At 45.8% G+C, this 19,593-nt stretch overlaps 1 protein-coding gene across 5 annotated transcripts in view; it reads left to right on the top strand.

Annotated features, from left to right (window-relative positions):
* Positions 1-1,338: 1,338 nt before the first annotated feature.
* UBA6 (ubiquitin like modifier activating enzyme 6) overlaps positions 1,339-19,593 on the top strand; it is a 134,111-nt gene continuing 115,856 nt past the window's right edge. Inside the window, exons 1-5 of one of the 5 annotated variants that reach the window (XM_053260684.1) lie at positions 1,790-1,940; positions 6,839-6,889; positions 14,817-14,876; positions 16,917-17,011; positions 17,847-17,875. In XM_053260684.1, coding sequence (XP_053116659.1) covers positions 14,836-14,876; positions 16,917-17,011; positions 17,847-17,875 — 165 coding nt within the window. In that variant the 5' untranslated portion in view covers positions 1,790-1,940; positions 6,839-6,889; positions 14,817-14,835. The other 4 variants (XM_053260682.1, XM_053260685.1, XM_053260681.1 and 1 more) reach the window with 4 other exon arrangements.

The raw sequence follows: 19,593 nt of genomic DNA on the forward strand, positions 1-19,593 counted from the left end.
TTTATTTTTACCTTTAAGTGGAAGCTTTAAACCTTCTCCTCCTGCACATAAGGAGAGAAGAGAGAATATGTCTGCTTGTTCCCCTGGCACGAAATGATGCTTTAGCATCACATCTAAACAGACCTATGAGTAATGAGCAGTGTGGGATTAAAGATGATGATGATGGATGATGATGATGAACACCACAATAATGGTTGCTCCTGCTAGGATGTCTTATTTGGTTGTGCATTTGGGGAGAGGCAGTTCAAAGTGTTTGAGGATACTGTTTTGCTGGGTTTTTAAAAAGTGTTTTTTTCTATTACATTTTACGTTTTAGTACTATTTTAAAAACATTTTTTAAATTTTGTTAGCCACCTTGTATACTGTTCAAAGCAAGCCAAGACACATATTACTTTTCAAGAATGACATCACTTTCCACTTAAGGGGATGAGAAAAGAGAGAGGGGACCGGACCAGCAATCTCTTGTTTGCACCTTCATATGCTAGGAATAGGGCCATTCCTTAAAATTCGGCTTGTGTGCCTTTTTCTTTCCCCGCTGCCCCCCTCTCTCCACCCCATCCACCCCCCTTCTTGATGGGACTTAAAGAATTAAGTGCCTTTTGGTTGATTGTTTTGCAAAGTACCTTTCAAAGTACCTCCAAAAACTTCAAAGTACCTTTGAAAAACTGGTTTCGGTGCCTTTGACAAGCTAGCCCCTCTGCAAATGAGTAGAAGGGTTGGGGGAGAGAGGGGGGAGCAACCAACGATGAAGAAAGAGGCAAGAAGAGCTGCCGAGGGAAAGCGGTTGGTTCGGGTGAGAAATCGAGGAGAGAAGAAGATGCTTACCGTGGGGCTGAGCCAAGCCCGGCAGCAAGAGGGAGACGGCGAGGGCAGCAAGCGCCTCCCATAGGGAGCAGCCCCAGCGGTCACGGCCCCCTGTCCCGCCTGCTGCCAGCCGGAGTCACTTGCTGCTCCGCTCCCTCCCTAATTCGGGCAAAGGCGAGGGAGGAGACTGGGAGGGAGGAGGGCTGGGCCCAGCTCTGCCCGTCCTCCTCCCAGGGAAGGAGGAGGCAACTTCCTGCTTCCCTCTCTCTGTTGACTAGGAAGAAATCGGTGAAGGCTCATAGCAACTCTATAGCAGTACTTTCCCCTGCCCATCAGCGAGCCCGGCCCGGTGCATCTGAGCATGCTCATAAGCATTGGAGCATGCTCAGTAGGGGCAAATGAAACTCCTTTTCGTTTTCTGACCAAAACCCCTCTGATTTTCAGTCCTGCATAAAATATCAAAGAAAGGCAATCCAGGTTCTGCAGAAAAACATCAGATGTGGTTGTATGTGTAATTTTGTAAAAACTACTCTGAAACATTAAAGAATGACTCCAGTAGTGCATCCAAAGGACAAATGTGAATTTCTGTGAAATCCCCGGAGAACTGGCAAGAAGAGAGCATGCTCAGTCTCTCCAGTGAAGCCAGTGCCCTTACCCTGAAGGTCAATTCCGCTCGTTGATGGGTAGGGGAAAGTGGTGCTACACCGGCGCCTTGCTTGTTCCTGCTTTTTCATCCCGAGGCGTGCCTGAAGCGGGCTCCGCTAGTGCCTCCCTCCAAGGCCCACGAGCACCCCAGAGCAGCCACGGTGAGGAGAAAGAGCGCGCAGAGACTGGCGGCCGAGGCGGGGAGCAAGAAGGAAGCCGTTTCCATGCGGCGCTTGGGCGATAGTGGTGAGAGCTTCCAGGCAGGCCTGGCCGTCCGGCGGAACCCCGGTTCCTGGAGGCCGGTCCTGCCGCTTTCACACTGCCTTCATTGCTGAGGAGCGGGAATCAGCGTCTAGTCTTTGTTTATGCGAGGAGGAAATGAATGGGGGCCCCCCGCAATTATTGTTTGGAAGGGGATGGAGGGGGGCATATATGGGACGGAGGAGGAGAAATCATATAAACGGGGCGTATTTCCTACCCATGAAGAAAACGTGAGTAGGGGATTTCCTCATGTTCATTTTCAGATCTTAATCTCCAGAAAGATAAGAAATACGCAATAATAGTGCCTGTGAGCAGATGCAGAGCACACCGTCTCTCATCGCGTTTCCGAGACTCTCCGTATACCAAGAGATCACGGTAGCAGTGATTCCCAGTTGTGCTGGAGGACCACTATTAAGTGCGCTTTGGTTAAAGGCTGCCGGAAGTAAAATACCCTCTTACAGGGGAGGCTGCTATGGCTCTGTACGAGTCCCTCATCAGGTTCTTTTTTTCATGTAATCCGCTTGCTAATGGTGATCCTGCTGCTGCTCTACATTGGAGAAGATTGATTCATGTGGTCACTCCTGATGCAGGGATGCAACAGTCAACCTCCTTGGTGGGCAGGCAGTTTTACTGTATCTATGCACAAGTCACTGCTCCAGACTTGATGGGGGTGGAGGGAAAGTGTTAAAAGATTTAAGCAAATAAAGGCTTCATCTTGCACCAAAAAGACATAGCAGTCAGTGCCAAATGGAGCGTTTCTTTTTAAACAGAACTAAGCACTAGGCGGGGAGAAGCTTGATAGATTTCTTGGAGCAGGCTTTGAAAATGGGATGAATAGCAGTGGAAAACCAAGGCTTTCCTCCAGGCCTCTGGACAAATTGGTTTGTTTCTTTTACATCTCTCTCTTATGCATGGCGGGTAGCCATTGGGCCAGTTTATGCCTCTTGGGGGCTCTACTTGCCTATCCCTTGGATTAGAGAGAAGGGATGGTGTAGAGATGGTTTGAGATATGCCAAGAAATTCTATGGAGGAGGAGTGTGAAGAGGACATTATGGAGGTGGACTTACTGTTTTGAAAGGAACAGGGGAGTCTTGGGGCACCTTTGTATTTCGGAGAGAAAAGCAATATAAACAGTAGTAGAAGAAGTAGCAGAAGAACAGTAGTAGAAGAAGAATAGTGACAGTTAAGGTGGACAGAGCAGCCCTGATCAGTAACTAGTCTTCCTTGCCAGTAATAACTGTATTTGCTTGTGTTCATGGCTCTCTTTTTGTTACCCTTGCCTCTCCCTTTCTTTCTTTCTCTCTGTGGTTTGTAGTGGCGCAGCGGGGAAATGCTTGACTAACAATCACAAGGTTATTGTTTCAAATCCCTGCTGGTACTATATCGGGCAGCAGCGATATAAGAAGATGCTGAAAGGCATCATCTCATACTGCGCAGGAGGAGGCAATGGCTCATCCTACCAAAGAAAACCACAGGGCTCTGTGGGCGCCAGGAGACGAAATCGACTTGACGGCACACTTTTACTTTAGTCAGGGGCATAACTAGGTTGGAGTCGGCCCTGAGACAAGATTCTTAAATGGCCCCCCCCGTCACCGCTTACCTCTCCTTCCTCTGGCCCGATGTCTCTGCTAACTATCCCAACTAGTTGCAAGGTATAGATAACACCTTGGGGAGAGCCTCTGAGGGGCCCCTCCAAGGGTGGACTCGCGGAGACAAACAACAAGGAAATAGCGCCAGAACAAGGAGGAGAATTTTTTTTAATGACTTCAAAAGGAAGATCGGGTGGGGGAGAGCCTCTGAGGCCCCCCCCAAGGCAGGGGGCCCCAAGACAACGGCCTCCCCCTGCCTAATTGTAGTTACGCCCCTGACTTTAGTTCACAAGTGACATTCTTCCCACATAGATATCTCTAGTGAGAAAATATATACATGATCACTGTCATGTAAAGAACATGCAGTAGAATAGGCAGAGGGACCTGTTCTGCTGTATATTTATGCAATGTGTTTTCACTTTGAAATATGCAATTGGTGCATCTTTCCATTTGCATAAACATTAAATATAAACCAATGCAACTTTCCATATGCATATATTCTGCAGACATATGCAGTCGGCAAAATAGACTTGTGTCCTATTTTCAGACATGACAGAGCCCATGGTTGTAACATTTCCTGGTGGCGCAGTGGTAAAACTGCCCCTGGTGGAGAGCCCCTGGTGGCGCAGTGGTAAAACTGCCGCCCTGTAACCAGAAGGTTACAAGTTCGATCCTGACCAGGGGCTCAAGGTTGACTCAGCCTTCCATCCTTCCAAGGTCGGTAAAATGAGTACCCAGAATGTTGGGGGCAATATGCTAAATCATTGTAAACCGCTTAGAGAGCTCCGGCTATAGAGCGGTATATAAATGTAAGTGCTATTGCTATTGCTATTGCTATTTCCCCCATTTTTGCTACAGCTGTGTAGCAAAAATGCCATATGGGAAGTACCCTTATCTCTCCTTCCTTCTCCTTTTCTATATCGCCGCTTCCCCCTTTGTTCAAATATAGATTGTAAGCTCCTTACTGAGCTTACAAAAAACAGAGGCCTGCCTTTTGGGTTATGCATTGTATGTACTGATGGTAATTCTTGCAATACTGGGTGCCAAATATACTATAAGTAATTATTGCAATACTGCTCTTAGTTTGAATTCATGAGTCAATCACGGTTCTAGCCTGGTTTTGAGATAGAAACAACCTTGGTTGTTCTAGTGGACAATCTATGATGGAAGTTTGACAGGGGAGCGTATCCCGGTTGATTCTGCTGGAGGTGGCTTTGGGTACCATCAACCATAGTATACTTCTGGACTGCCTGGCAAGAGTGAGACTAGGAGACCCTGTTTTGAATTGTCTCTTCTTTCCTGTCAGCTAGGCTTCAGAAGGTGGTGGTGCTGGGGCATTTCTGCTTAATGCCATAACTTATGGCTTAAATGTCCTATAGGGTTCCATTCTGTTCCCCATGCTCTTTAACATCTACATGAAATTGTTGGCAGAGGTTGTCTGTGGGTTTGGTGTGGGGTGCTACCAGTATGCTAATGACACCCAGTTTTACACCTCATTACCATCCCCAGCTGGAGATGCTTGTTCGTTCTAAATAAATATCTGGAGGCCATGCTGGGATGGACAAGGGCTAAAGCTGATACTAAATCCAGTAGGGGTGTGCAAGATTCAGAGGCCCCCCGGACCAGCACAGGGGGGGCCTGTCGCTTTAAGCGGGGGGGGTGGTAGTACTTACCCCCCCCCCCCGCCGCTCTTCCCCCTCCGGCGCTGTTCCGATCAAGGAATCTTCTTGGGGCGGCAGAGTTCCTCTCTGCCGCCCCTGCCTGCCCCTGTCGTTGTCTTAAAATGCCTCCAATGCTGCCCTCGTCATTCCTAAAGCCCACAGACGAGCGCTAGCGGCGCGCATGCGCCCTGCGCGCCGCGCACTCGTCTCTGACGCTGCCGCGCGCGCCGTGACGTATGCGGCGCCGCATATGTCACAGCGCGCGCGGCAGCGTCAGAGACGAGCGCGCGGCGCGCAGGGCGCATGCGCGCCGCTAGTGCTCGTCTGTGGGCTTTAGGAACGACGAGGGCAGCATTGGAGGCATTTTAAGACAACGACAGGGGCAGGCAGGGGCGGCAGAGAGGAACTCTGCCGCCCCAAGAAGATTCCTTGATCGGAACAGCGCCGGAGGGGGAAGAGCGGGGGGGGGTAAGTACTACCACCCCCCCGCTTAAAGCAACAGGGCCCCCCTGTGCCGGACCGCCGGACCTCCGGGTCGATCCGGCGTTCTATGGAATGTTGCCGGACTGAACCGTGCACACTCCTAAAATCCAGATAAGACAGAGCTTCTCCTGACTAGGAGATCTGCTGACATAGGAATGGGATGTTGGCCTGTTCTGGATGGGATTACACTTCCTCTGAAAGAACAGGTTTGCAGCTTGGAAGTGCTCCTGGACCTGACTTTGCTGCTAGATCAGGGCTGCACAACTCAAATGCTCTAGTGGGCTGGAACCATTCACAACTTGGCGTGCAGGGACCAAAGTCAATTTTAGCACATTACATTAAAATTAAAAATATTATTAGTTACTTGTGGATCTATTTCCCCTGTCAATGGACCCATAGTTTCAACCAAGGATAGTGGCCAAAGAATAGATCCTGTCCCTGCTCAATCAGTGGGGTCCCTGGGGTGGGGTCCCTGGAGTGCATGCCAGCCCCAAACAAATGCCAAGTCTTCTCCTCTCCCTAAATTGTCATTGCTTTCAGGCTGCAATCCTAGGCATGCACACATGGGAGTAAGCCTCACTGGGAACACCATGGAACATATTTATGAGAAAACATGCATAGTATGGCACTATATGGTAGTTTCCAGATCCTGTGTTGCTGCAGGATACCTGGGGGCCAGTAAAATAGCCCCTGCAGGCCAAATCTGGCCCCCGGGCCTTATATTGTGCAGGCCTGTGCTAGATGCTCAGCTAGTGGCTGTGGCCAGGGTTGCTTTTGCCCAGCTTTGGCTAGTATACCATGTGTGCCTATTTCTGGGACAGGCAGACCTGGCTACAATGATCCATGTTCTTATCATCTTGTATTTAGATTACTGCAATATGCTGTACATGGGAATGGCCTTGAAGGCCCTTTGGAAATTACAGTTGGTGTAGAATGCTGCATTCTGCACATGTAACAAAACTATAGTTTAGGAGTCGGGGTGGATTTCATATGGTAAGGGAGTGTGTGATTCCATTGTCTGTTAGAAATCTCTTAATCATGGTTAGTGGCTGGATACAGTGGTCCCTCTAATTTTTTTCATCTATGTGTGGAATGAGTTTTGTTCTGGATAGCAGTATCAAGGCACTATGTGCACACATGCATTCAGAGTGGGACCTGCCTAATTCAACCTGAGCGGGATCTAAAATTAACTGAGCGGACCTCAGAAAACGTGAAGCACGTGCATGTGCACACCCCTTAGAGGGAACAGTGGATGGATAATGTGATGTCTACCCATCGAGGTCCAAATGACTATGAAACATTCTATATCACAATTCCAGTTTTCAAGAATTATAGCAGTGGTGTTCAATGTTTCTGTCTTCTGAGAACACTTTCTGTATCAACTTGGCTGTCTAGAATCCCTGGGTCTTGCTGAGAATTCTGCACATTGCTGTCATCCCACGTGAAGTGAGTATACAATGTATACAGTCCTGCAACTGCATATTGTGGGAGAAGTTCAGTAGTAATGAGAACACCTCTTTCAAGGAAGCTTGTCTGCCATTACTTACCTTCTTACAGGGGGGCTAGTGATATACTTCTGAAGGTTTGCTAGAATGTAGAATCACTGTAACTGATTGACCGAAAATGAAGAAGTACTCCTTTTACTATTAACACTGTACTCTGAAGCTTTGAAAGAATACCAGTAGTTCTGAGAGCATGTGTAGAGAGCCAGTGTGCTGTAGTGATTAGAATGCTGGACTAGGACCGGGGAGACCCGAGTTCAAATCCTCATTCAGCCATGATACTAGCTGGGTGACTCTGGGCCAGTCACTTCTCTCTCAGCCTAACCTACTTCACAGGGTTGTTGTGAAAGAGAAACTTAAGTATGTAGTACACCGCTCTGGGCTCCTTGGAGGAAGAGCGGGATATAAATGTAATAAAATAATAATAATAATAATAATAATAATAATAATAATAATAATAATAATAATAGTTCTATGTCTAATTTTGTTTCAATTTTCCTGGTATTTACTGCCCTATCCAGTACTAGCAACTTATTTGGACCAACTAGTCCTGCATAAAAATTGTACCATTCCTCTCAAGTAAATCTAGCAAAATTGGTCACAGTTCTCAGCAGTCATTAAGATGATGGAATTTTCAGCAAAACTATATTCATGCTTGGATTGCCTAAGGGGGAAGATCTAGAAATATATTTCTGTATGTTCTAAAGATTTTAGTAGTAATTAGCTTTAACTATTCTTAAAATGCTGATTAGAAGAAAGTATTAATTAATGGAGGGGAATAATAATCATAATAATAAGATGTCAAGGTGTACATATTACAGCTGAGGATGTTTGTCACTGCTCATTGTGATTTTGAAATGGTAGATGTTGAAATCCTACGGTGTATACTTGTGGTCCTTAAAGACTGATGCTGGTATTTAAGGACTTTACGTCATTTTTCCTAAACCCCTGCATGATAGGCTTCTAATTTGAATTATTTTCCCAGTCCTGCTAGAAGTGATCAATAGAGGATGCTGCACTCTGTTACTGCTTGATGGTTTGTCAGGGACAGAATATTAGCGTTATTGCTTAGCTGTATTTCATCTCTACTTGTAAAGTCTCCCACATATCTTTTTAGTCTAAAATTGACTGAATGGGGACTGTATCACTCCAGTGTCACTATGTACTTACTGTGTTTAGCACATCAGTCACTGATGTGTAACTGGGCACATAGCTCAGTCACAAAGCCAGCGGTCTACACATTTTGGTTAGTGTTGCTGACCATCCATAATATGTGGTCACCAATTGTACATGACAGAGAATTTGGGGAAGGAGAGGTGTGGTGTTGTTGTGTTGGGCTTTGGAGCACATGGAATCAGTCCATCTCTTTACTGCCTCTGGTTACTTCAGACCGCAGCAGTTGACATGAGATCCCTCCTTCTCTCCCTTTATTGGATTAAGGGTTTTCTCATGTTTTGCTGAACAGGGGTTCTCATCTAAGTTACTGGAACACTGGTGAGTGGATTTGTGGAGCCCTGAGTTTAAGACATGCCATCCTGACCTCCCCAAAGACTGTCTGAGTTGGTATATTAGAGTGGACAGTGGTACAAGGCAGGTACTCATTTGTTGTACTACTTGGTACAAAGCAGACTCATTTGTTGAAACAGAGTGCAGAAGTAGTTGTTTAGCTCTTGCTCTGACCCACTAGGATCCCAGCAAAAATGCTCCTTGGTCTGCCTGACCCCTCCATTTTCTAAAATAAAAAGGGGGTTGTGTGTTTAGTGATATGAATTGAATTAGTAAGCTTTTAGATCCTGGAAAAGCTTATATCAGATAATGGGTTAGAACAATGGAAGGTTCTGAGATGCATTGAAGGTTTAGCACAACAATGAGTGCATTTGTCACTGCTCTGGATGAAACCAGTGACCCACTTTAATTATATACACAGTATTGAAAATAACAACTATCAATGGAATAGTCCATGCAGAACAAGATCTGGTATTTAAATGTCTTGTGATGTGAAACCCGCTCACAATGATGTGGGGTGGAAAGATTGCCACTACTTTTTTTTTTTTAATGGAAATTTTTCCATTTCTAAAAAAACACAATTTTATGAAACAGTGCAATATAATGAATGGATGCTAATACAACATAAGTTGAATTGGGCAGTTTGAAAGTTATAACTAACTTCTTTCAAGTAATTGCTATTAAGTAATTGCTATTTCAAGTAATTAGCTAGTGCAAAATGTGGTATTTCAAGTAATAAGCTAGTGCAAAACATGCTATTTCAAGTAATAAGCTAGTGCAAAACGTGGCAGCTAGGGTTTTATCCAGAGCTGCTTGTTGGGAGCACATCACCCCCATTCTGAAAGTTGAACTGGCTGCTGGTTCGTTTCCGGGTCCAATTCAAGGTGTTGGTTTTGACCTTTAAAGCCCTTAACGGTTTGGGTCCGGGGTAATTGAGGGACCGCCTGCTCCCAAGGGTTGCTGCCCACTTGACGAGGACATCTGAGGGGGCCCTGCTCCGGGTGCCGACAATGAGAGAGGCCCAGCTGTCGTGCACTCGGGACAGGACCTTCTCTGTTGCTGCCCCCAGACTTTGGAATGCTCTTCCAGTGGCCATTCGCTCCTCAGACTCCATCACGGCTTTTAGAAAGCTTTTTAAAACTTGGCTTTTTATCCAGGCTTTTACATAATAGTTTTTACTGCTGCTTCTGTGTGTTTTTATCTGTTGTATTGTTTTTATGCTTGTATTTTATAGATTTTAAATTTGGTTTGTTTTTATATTTTTTAGCTTAATATTTTTATTGTCTTTTTATTGTATGTTTTAACTTTTGTAAACCACCTTGGGGTTGTCTTGTAACGAAAGGCGGTATATAAATGCAACAATAAAATAAATAAATAAATAATCTCCAGGGAGAGAGAGAGAGAGAGAGAGTGTGTGTGTGTGTGTACTCAATCTCCGCCCCACCATTGCTTTGTAATTGGGAGAGGGGTAAAATTGAACAAAATAATCCAGTGATTGTACTGGGACCAGTCCTTTTTAACTTCCTTATGAGGCGGGGCTACAGCATCTTGGGCTTTTTCACCTGGAAAAGAGGTGACTATGGAGAGACATGGTAGAGGTGTATAAAATTATTCATGTAGTAGAGTGAGTAGACAAAGAGACATCCCCCTCCCCCACAGCACTAGAACCAGGGTTCATCACGTGAAACTGAAAGCCAGGAAATTTAGGACCAACAAAAGGAACTACTTTTTCACACAGTGCATAATTAATCTATGGAATTCTCTGCCATGGGATGTGGTGGTGGCCACTAGCTTGGATGGCTTTAAAAGGGGCTGAGACATTGACTCATGGAGGACAGGTCTATCACTAGCTACTAGTCTGGTGGCTATGGGCCACCTCCAGCCTCAGAGGCAAGATGGCTCTCAATACTAGGGATGTGCACAGAACTGGTGGGGGAGGTCACTGTTGCCAAAACCTAAGGGGTATACTTGTCGGTCAAATGGGCCGCAACCCAAAATTTGGCTTTAAAAAAGCCAAATCTGGCAACAGAGGGGGAGGTTCAAAGGGGGGGGGGCATACCTTTAAGGGCAGGTGCCCTTACCCCTCCTGCCACATTTCCCCTGCCAGTGCTCCATTTTAAAAGTGTCCAGGGCGGCAGCGTACCTCCCTGCTGCCCCAGTGTCTGCCTCGCCTGGAAGTACATGGTGCACATGGGTATATATAACATAACATATATATTTATTTAGTTAAATGTTTCTTCTTTAAAATAATGCTCAGAGTGGCTCAGAAAAAACTTAAAACCCATACCTTAAAAACAAATACATCCAACAATATAATTGGAGGCAGCAGATCATCAAAGAACAAACTCCCCCACCGTCTCCCCTTCAATTTGGAGCAGAGATGATAGTGACTGAGCAGTAGTTACTCTTCCTCGTTAGGGATTTGCAGGGGGCTCTGCAACTACTGTTTGTTCTGCTTCTTGTGGCCAAGCTGTGGTCCTGCAAATCAAAAGGGTTCATGAGCATCAGCAGAGAGAGTGGAATGCTTGGCATTCACCTCAGAAAGCTTACCTACATCTGGGTGTGAATAACCACCAGTGCTCCCTCCCACCTTCTGCACAGTCCATGCGTACCCTTGTGTCTGTTGTTTGGGAGATACTGTTACTAGCTGCTGAGGGAAGAACTAAATGGTGAAAGGGCAAGGTGAAGAGCTATGAGAGACTTACGACGCGGCCACACTTTGAGGCAGGGATTCTCAACGTGTGGGTCCCCAGATGTAATTGGACTTCAACTCCCATAATTCCCAACCAAAGGCCAATGGGGCTGGGGATTATGGGAGTTGAAGACCAAGAACATCTGGGGACCCACACGTTGAGAAACTCTGCTTTGAGGCATAGTATCACTCACTTGTTGGTCTTCATCCTCAGCTGGGATAGAGGAGTAGAAGTTCTTGTTTGTGTCTGGCATCTAGAGGAGGAGATCTTATCAGGGTTCTGAGAAGAAAAGCATGGCCACCCCGCTACTGAGGCTCCGTGAAGCAGCTGGCTCAGGCTGCAGATTGGCCCACTGCCTCCCCAAAACCCCACCTAGTGGCTGTGTGTAACAGCCGCGACCACCGCCACCCTCCTCCTCCTCCTCTTCCCTTCCTGATCTTCAAAAGGCTGTGAGTGGCACAGAGCAGCAAGAAATGTCCTTGAAACTGTTCTGACTGCTCCATTCTCTGCTTTTTGTAGAGCAAGTGCAGTGACTCCTCCAGCATTTTTAACCAGGAGATTAACCAAATAAGGGGGGGGGGTTTCGAGGGGCAGAGTTCAGATTGTGGGGATTGAATCTGGCAGGCAGTACAAGCTTCCCACACTGTGGGGGCAGAGAGCAAGATTGGGGAAAGGGAAAATGGCATGTCTTGTAGGGGTAGAGGGAAAAGTGATGCACCATTGTGTAGAGCAGTGTTTCTCAACCTTTTTGGACTCAAGGACCGCTAAATCATTTTTGCAGAGTGTCAAGGACCGCTACATTCTTTGTGTGCAGTTTCCCGGACCAGCAGTTAGTAAAGGGGTTGCAAGTTTAATTTTATGTTATATATCTAACAGATATAACACCTAACATTGCAATTAAAATAATATCATAAAATAAAATTTGTTAAACAATAAACTGTATTTTATTTACATACTATTTACATACTCATCAAAATGCACACAAGAAATTAAGTTAATGTGAACATTAAAATTTTAAAACTACATGTTTACATGCTACTTGTTTACTTAACCTTTTCCGATTCTTTTCATCGTGTGTGCATCATCACTTATCGGGGGGAAGTCCCAGGCGCCCGATATTGTTGTGCGTGCGCGGAATCTTAAGACTTTCCCCTTCTTTCTCTGTAAAGGTGTTTGCTTGTTTTGCTGGGACGGGAAGGTTACACTGACGAGGCGATTGCACATGCAAGGGCTGGCTCGCTGTGGCGGCCCCAAGCCAGAGGAAGCGCGGAGGGGGCGGGACTCAGCAGAAATGTCCACTCCAGTCCCTGCTGCTGTAGTAGCTGCGGCTGAGGCGGGGCTGGAGAGCGGGGGAAGGCGGGATGGATGGCTATTGCTAAGAGATGAGGAGAGGAGCCGGGCTTGTTTGCCTTTAATATGGAGACTTTGAGGCTTAAGAAAAGGCGGGGAAAGGTGCTCCCCTCTCCTCCTGGCAGAAGAGCTCAGGGAGGTGGTGTGTGGCAGGAACCTGCATTTTGTCCAGCTTGCAAAGGGAGAGAAAGGGTGCCTTTTAAGAAGGTCCCTGGAGGAGGAGAGAGGGGAGGCGGCGGGCGTGTGTGGCGCTGTATAAAAGCGAGCCGGCAGCTGCGCGCACCCGGCAGTGCCGCCCCTTTGCTCGCATCAGGCGCCGGCTGTTGAGAAACACTGGTGTAGAGGGCAGTTGGCAGGCTGGGGGGCAGCAGTTAACCACATCGCTTCAGTTCACCAGGTCTTGGACCAGGCCTGAAGACAATGTTAGCATGTTAATAATCTGCGCTTCCAATATGTGTTCTGAAGTCTGACTGTGAAAAGTACATCTTTTTGTGTGCACAGTACCCTTCTTCCCTAGTTCCCATCACCAAAGCTCCCTTTTGTGTGCTCTAGTCTGTGTACATTAGACCAGAAGGATGCCTAGTCTAATGTAATGCTGATTACCTTGCCATCTGTGTTATGGGCTCCTTGTTGAATGTGTCTGCTGCTGTTGGTATGCTGTGATCATGTGTAGAATAGATCTGACTCTTATGCTTGGGAGAGGAGTTGTGGGGCTAGTGTGTTTTGATTCTCCTTTGAGTTCAGTACATAGGGAACTGCCATATACTGAGTCAGACCATTGGTCTATCTAGCTCAGTATTGTCTTCACAGACTGGCAGCGGCTGCTCCAAGGTTGCAGGCAGGAATCTCTCTCAGCCCTATCTTGGAAAAGCCAGGGAGGGAACTTGAAACCTTCTGCTCTTCCCAGAGCAGCTTCACCCCCTGAGGGGAATATCTTGCAGTGCTCACACTTCCAGTCTCCCATTCAGATGCAACCAGGGCAGACCCTGCTTAGCTATGGGGACAAGTCATGCTTGCTACCACAAGACCAGCTCTCCTCTCCTGATATTGTGAGGTGTGTGTTCGGGTAGCGGCCCTTGTGGACATCGTGCGTAACTCCAACATTTGTAAGCTGTAGGCTTTAAGGCTTGTAACTTAGCCCTCGCTTTCCTTCTCCTGTTGCACACGTACTCTTTTTAGTCCCATCAGTCTTTTTGGGATAGCTTGATCTCCTTGCCCCTGACCCTTGCTGCAGACTAAGCCTGCTCCATCCCTGGCATGTCTCTGCTGATGATGTAGCTCTGGCATTGGGGATATTCTGGCACAGCATCATATCTATCTAACATATTTCTGTTCCGCCTGACATGTGCATCCCTATGCAATGTACATTTTAAAATACAATTATTTCCCAGTGCCAGTGTGTCATTGTTGGTGTGGAAGACTGATTCTGAAAGGTGCAAGCTGGTGTTAAATTGGGATAAGATTGTGCTCCAAGTTAATCGTCTTCTGGTTTTTATATCCAATAACTTTATGTACATTAATATGCTGTGTAAAGAGTGAATTAGGGGTACCTTTGGTTTCCTAATACAGAATCTCAGTATTCGTGGCGGTTCCGTTCTCTGCAGTTAGCATGGATATGGAAACAGCAAATACTGAGTCATTGGGGCAATAGGATTGTGGGGTTTAGGTTCCCGGAGGCCTGAAATTTGCCCCCAAAGGGAGGAAAATGTTTAAAAGGGCAAAATAAAGTGCCATTCTCTTCAGGCCTCCAGCGATCCAGCAATGTCCAGCGATCCAGCAATCCAGCGATCCAGCAATCTCCAGCGATCCAGCAATGTCCCCCAGAACTTGGGTGAGTGACACCCAACCTTGGCATATGTGTAAAAAACCCCAGCCCATAAGGGGTTAATTCCACATATCTACGGCAGCTGGAAATTACCATGGAGATCATTTCTGGCTGCCATTTTGGGCAACAGAGCCGTTTTTGGGCTCATTTACTTGAAAACCCTCACCAAAAAAATTGCAGAAAATTTTCTGAGTTCTAGGGGGCATTGCTGGATTGCTGGAGGCCTGAAGAGCAAGATAGGGCACTTTATTTTGCCGTTTTAAACCTTTTCTTCCTTTTGCGGGCAATACATGGATCCGCTTATAGCAAGGTCCGCCTGTAGTTTGTTTTCTTTGTGCAACTGTACAGTATGCATTATATCAATTAGTCTTTCTTCCCTTAACCACATTTCTGTTCATATCTTTTAACTTATTAGTTCTGTTAAGAAAACAAAGTTGAGCTATATGGTGCTATTGTGTTCACTAAAGAACTTGCCTGTGTTGTAATTTGTCTTCCAGTCAAAGAAAATATATCATAATGGCAGCAGACTCTATGGAGATTGATGATGCTTTGTATAGGTAAGAGTTCTCACAAAATATTGATCTGTGTTAAATGTGCTTTCATAATAGTACCAAGTGTGGATTGGGCTTGCTTTCACTTAAATTTGAATGTTAGGGCTTCCTAATTCTGAGACTTTAGAGAAAGAAATTTTGCACTGTGTGATGGGCACATGAAACTTGACACATACAAAGGTTACCTACACAGTTCACATGACAATTGGGAGGCATGTCTAATCATCTCCAATTTCCAAATGGATGGTGGAGGTTGGGGGAGGGCTAGTTATTGGATGACTTTCCAGAAATTTTGAACATGATTCCAGCAGCTGGGTTAAGGGTGCATTTGCACCCTTAACTTCAGCTCAGTCAGACTTTGGCACTGGGTTTGGTGCTGCGGCACTGCTTCCCAAGCCCAGATTTGGACTGCCAGTGAGAACTAGTGGAATCCCAGTGGTGCCATCCCAAATCCCAGCTGCTGGCTGAGGTTAACCTGGCTGCTGGGATTGGGTGTCAGCATGGGCTGTTTGCAGCTCACGTTGACACAGAGACGGGGACCTAGAGTGCCCATCCGCTGGGGGAATCCCCTGGTGCACTGTGCTTGGTGTGCAGTCAGTGTTCCCTCTACTTTTTTAAATTAGTGAGTGGAAAGAGTTTTGTCGTGGGTGGCAGCATTGTGGCAGTGTGCACACATAACTCATGCACATGCACAGACACACAGAAAGCAGTTTGTTGTTCAATTTTTTACCTTTTTTCCCCTGCCAGGGGGGAGCTGCCACAACTTCCTGTCTTCTAGGGGTGTGCACGGAACTGGCTGGCCTGGTTTGGTCTGGCCCCCCTTCAAACCATCCAGTTCATGAAAAAATATATATAAAAAATTTATATATTAAATATATATATAAATTCTTAAATACAGTAAAACGGGCCGCGGCGGTGATTACTGAGGCCGGTGCGGGGAGGGGGAACCTTCACAGACTCCCCCGTGGTCTTTAGGAACCCCTCTGAAGGGACTAGAGGCACAGAAATTACTAGAGACTAGGGACTACTTTACTAATTATTAGATTACTAGGGACTAGAGGCACAGAAAGAACTGGAAGAGGAAGAGGCCTAGGTGGGGGGCGGGGGGAGGGAGGAGGAGGTGGTGGCATAGCGGCAGCCCAGCTGGGGAGAGGGGGAAAGCTTGGCAGTCTTCCCAGGAGGGGAAGTGTTCAGGTGGCACGGTGCAGCAGAGACTGTGTGCCTGCCAGAAACTTCTGTGTGGGGGCCTGCCAGAAACTTCTGCGCCCCTTAGAGGAACAATGTGCTCGGTCCACTGTGGGATATTCAGCGGCTGAGCTAATGAGTCCTGGCCTCAGAGCGATTTGCACTGCTTTGTGCTGCACAGAGCAGCGTGGATCGCGTGGGAGCATGCTCTGCACTCCCACCAAGCACAGGGTGATTGTCTGGGAGGAAGGCAAGGTTTGCAAAGCTGCCCACCTGGTAAATCATGTGAATGGCCCCAACAGTTTTTACAAGATGTTGGAAAACCTTCAAGAGTAAAGTGTGCTGGATCTCCACAGGGGTGGGAAAAGCTTCTGCTGCATGGCCAACAGCTGAGCCTCCAGAGGAAAAAGCACATGCAAGATGGGCTTCTCTGAAAGTTCTCACAAGATGGGCAGATGGGAGGAGATGGCCCTTCAAGTACGCTGCTATGAAACTGTTTAGGACTTTGAAGGTCAGCACCAGCACCTTGAATCATGTGCAAAAGCAAACTGAGAAAGGTGTGATATGTCCAGAGACTTGCTTTTGTCAAGACCCTTGCTGCTGCTTTTGGACCAATTGAAGTTTCTGGAGGGTCTTGAAAGGCTGGTAATGCTGTTTGTTGGCTTCAGTGTCAAATCTTGATACCTTGCAAATAATGGATGATCCTTATTTGCCAAGCTTCATTATTTCATTATTAGTGGTTTCTCGGGGTCTAATTGTGTTTTTCCCTATTGCAGTCATCTTTGTCCTGCATGAAACTTTCTACAGATTAAATTTTGCTGCTGCACACATTTTATGGCAATTTACTCTTTTCTTAATTAGTCGGCAGAGGTATGTTCTTGGAGACACAGCAATGCAGAAGATGGCTCAGTCCCACGTGTTCCTGAGTGGCATGGGTGGGCTGGGAGTAGAGATAGGTAAGTCAAGAAACCCTTATTAAAGTTGTTTTTCTTGTTGCATATTGTATAGTGTCAGAGTGTTAGCTCAAGCAGTTCCTGATGTTGCTGTAGTCCCCTCAGCCTGTCAGAAAGGTGTTGCCAAGGGATGCAGCAATGATGTGAGCTGCATCGTGAGTGACCTCAGGGGTAGAGGGGAGAGCCTGGGAACTGGGCAAGGTATGCCTTCCTATAGCAGAGCTCCACCTCGTTTCTGAGCTCTCCTCCTCTCCCTGTATCCCATGCATAGCAGAATCTGTGTCATTACTGAGGGTCTCTTAACCTTTGGCGATGCCTTTTGGGCAGGTTCAGGAGGCTGCAAGAGTGTCAACAATTGCTTGCTTTAACTCTCTTCTTCTGGTGGACTTACTGTGTGTAATTATAAATGTACTGTGTTGTAAGCCTCAAATTTAAATATACTCTGTGCTTAAGCCATAGTTATGCTCTTTGCTAAGTATAATGTGCAGGATACAGAAATGCAGTTTGTACCATGAGAAATGCTCCCAGGCAATGCAATTGAAGAGAAGAAACTATCTATTTATGCTTTCATCAATCTTATTATCTGAGGAAGGAATATGAGTCTGGTCCAGGAAATGCCTGAAATGGCCAAATACAGGCATATGGTATCAGAAGCCTCCCTAGGACCTTCAGCCTCTATTGCTGAATTGAAGCAGCTATGGAAGAAGTGATAGTTGTGTAATTCACAGGTGTAAAATGAGAAGGAAATACTGCTTGTGGAAGAATATGGAACATTAATAACTGAATTCTTTAATAGGAATCTTTATTAGAACTTCATACTGTTTGTTCTTTGTTTCAGCTAAGAACATCGTCCTTGCAGGAATTAAGGTAAGGATTTACTCCAAAATATTTTTTTTTTAAAATTTGTACAAATGTTTCCTAAATACTTTCATGGATTGAGCAACTCACATTTTACTATTAAAATGTTAACAAAAACTAACATTTATTTTCAGTGTTTTATGCTGCCTTATCTGATTATATCTTTGGAGAGGCAGGATGATAGATTTGTTAGTGAAATATGTTACTTGTTTAACACACCCCATTCTAAGCACTTACATGCAGGAACAGAAAGTTGTAGCTGTAGCGGATTTAACCCAGCCTTTTTCTCAAAGCAAGCTCATGTGAGGGGAAGTAAAAGATGCCGAATCTTCCCCTCTATGCTTTCCCCAGCAAAGGCTGTTCCCCAAAACATTCCTGGTAGATAATACGCTGCCACCACACCCTATTAACAGAGTTTATCTCTCCCATTCCTGGCTTGGGTGAATTTCCAGGGAAACTCTCCTTCTCTTACTATTGGAAAAGTACAAAAACCTTTCACGTGCAGCATACACGTGGTGAGAAACCTGGTAGAGTTGCTGAACAATCAAATTGAGGCATGTTTTGCACCAGAGACAAAAAACCCTTTCCAGCCTCCTTGTCGTGAGTTAAAAATCCACTCAAGAGGCTGGTTAAAATTGCAAAGAACAGAAAGAAAAATAAACTTCATCCAAAATACTACAGACTGCTTCCGTCTGAGGCTTTCTCAGCTTTTAGTTATAGGTAAAAGGAACACTCAGCAGCTATAAGAATACTTCAAAAAGCACCCCCAGATGATATTGGGGTAGCACACTTTAAAAATCATCATTACCCAGTTGCAAAGAACATAGATATAAGAAAATACAAAAAACACCTTTAAGAGTTTACAGAAACATGCAACGCCCTGGTTGCAGAGTTGGGCGCAGGCTATTGTTTCTTAGGCCTTATGGGGTTTTGTTAACTGTGGAATTTAGTTTCAAGAGTTCTGTCATGGTAAAGGTAAAGTGTGTCATTGAGTCGGTGTCCACTCCTGGCAATCACAGAGTCCTGTGGTTGTCTTTGGTAGAATACAGGAGGGGTTTACCATTCCGCCTCCTGAGCAGTATGAGATAATGCCTTTCAGCATCTTCCTATATCACTGCTGTCCGACATAGGTGTCTCCCATAGTCTGGGAAACATACCAGCGGTGATTCGAATCGGCAACCTCTGGCTTACTATTTGTTTATTTATTTGTTTGATTTTTATACCGCCCTTCCAAAATGGCTCAGGGCGGTTACTTCTCAAGTCATTTCCTGCTATGACATTAGGTGGCTTGTATTTTAATAATATAACAAAATCCTTTAGTAAGAATTACATTCACTATCCAAATAGAGCTAATACTCTTAGAAATAACCAATATCCATAAATGTTTTTAAAGTAGTACTAGCTGACCCTGAACAGAGCATCTGTGTGGTCAGGCACTGAGCTTGTGACATCCCCCCCACAACTCTCACCGCACCCTACAACTAGATGCAGGCATAATGTTTTGTGAATGAGGGCTGGAGAAGCATGGTGTTAAGAGTAAGAGAGTGAATGCTTTGCTTTCACTTTAGAACAACCCAGTCTTGTTACATGTGAACTGAGGGCATTGTTTGTTGAGTGTTTGAAAACGAGCCCAGATCAAACCATACATCTTTGTGGTGGTCCAGTATCCTTCACAACTTGGGTTATCCACCTGTGCAGTAGCCCCCATGGAACGATTTTCAAGCTCC

This window comes from Hemicordylus capensis, chromosome 6 (assembly GCF_027244095.1).
Source record: "Hemicordylus capensis ecotype Gifberg chromosome 6, rHemCap1.1.pri, whole genome shotgun sequence".
Classification (NCBI taxonomy): domain Eukaryota; kingdom Metazoa; phylum Chordata; class Lepidosauria; order Squamata; family Cordylidae; genus Hemicordylus; species Hemicordylus capensis.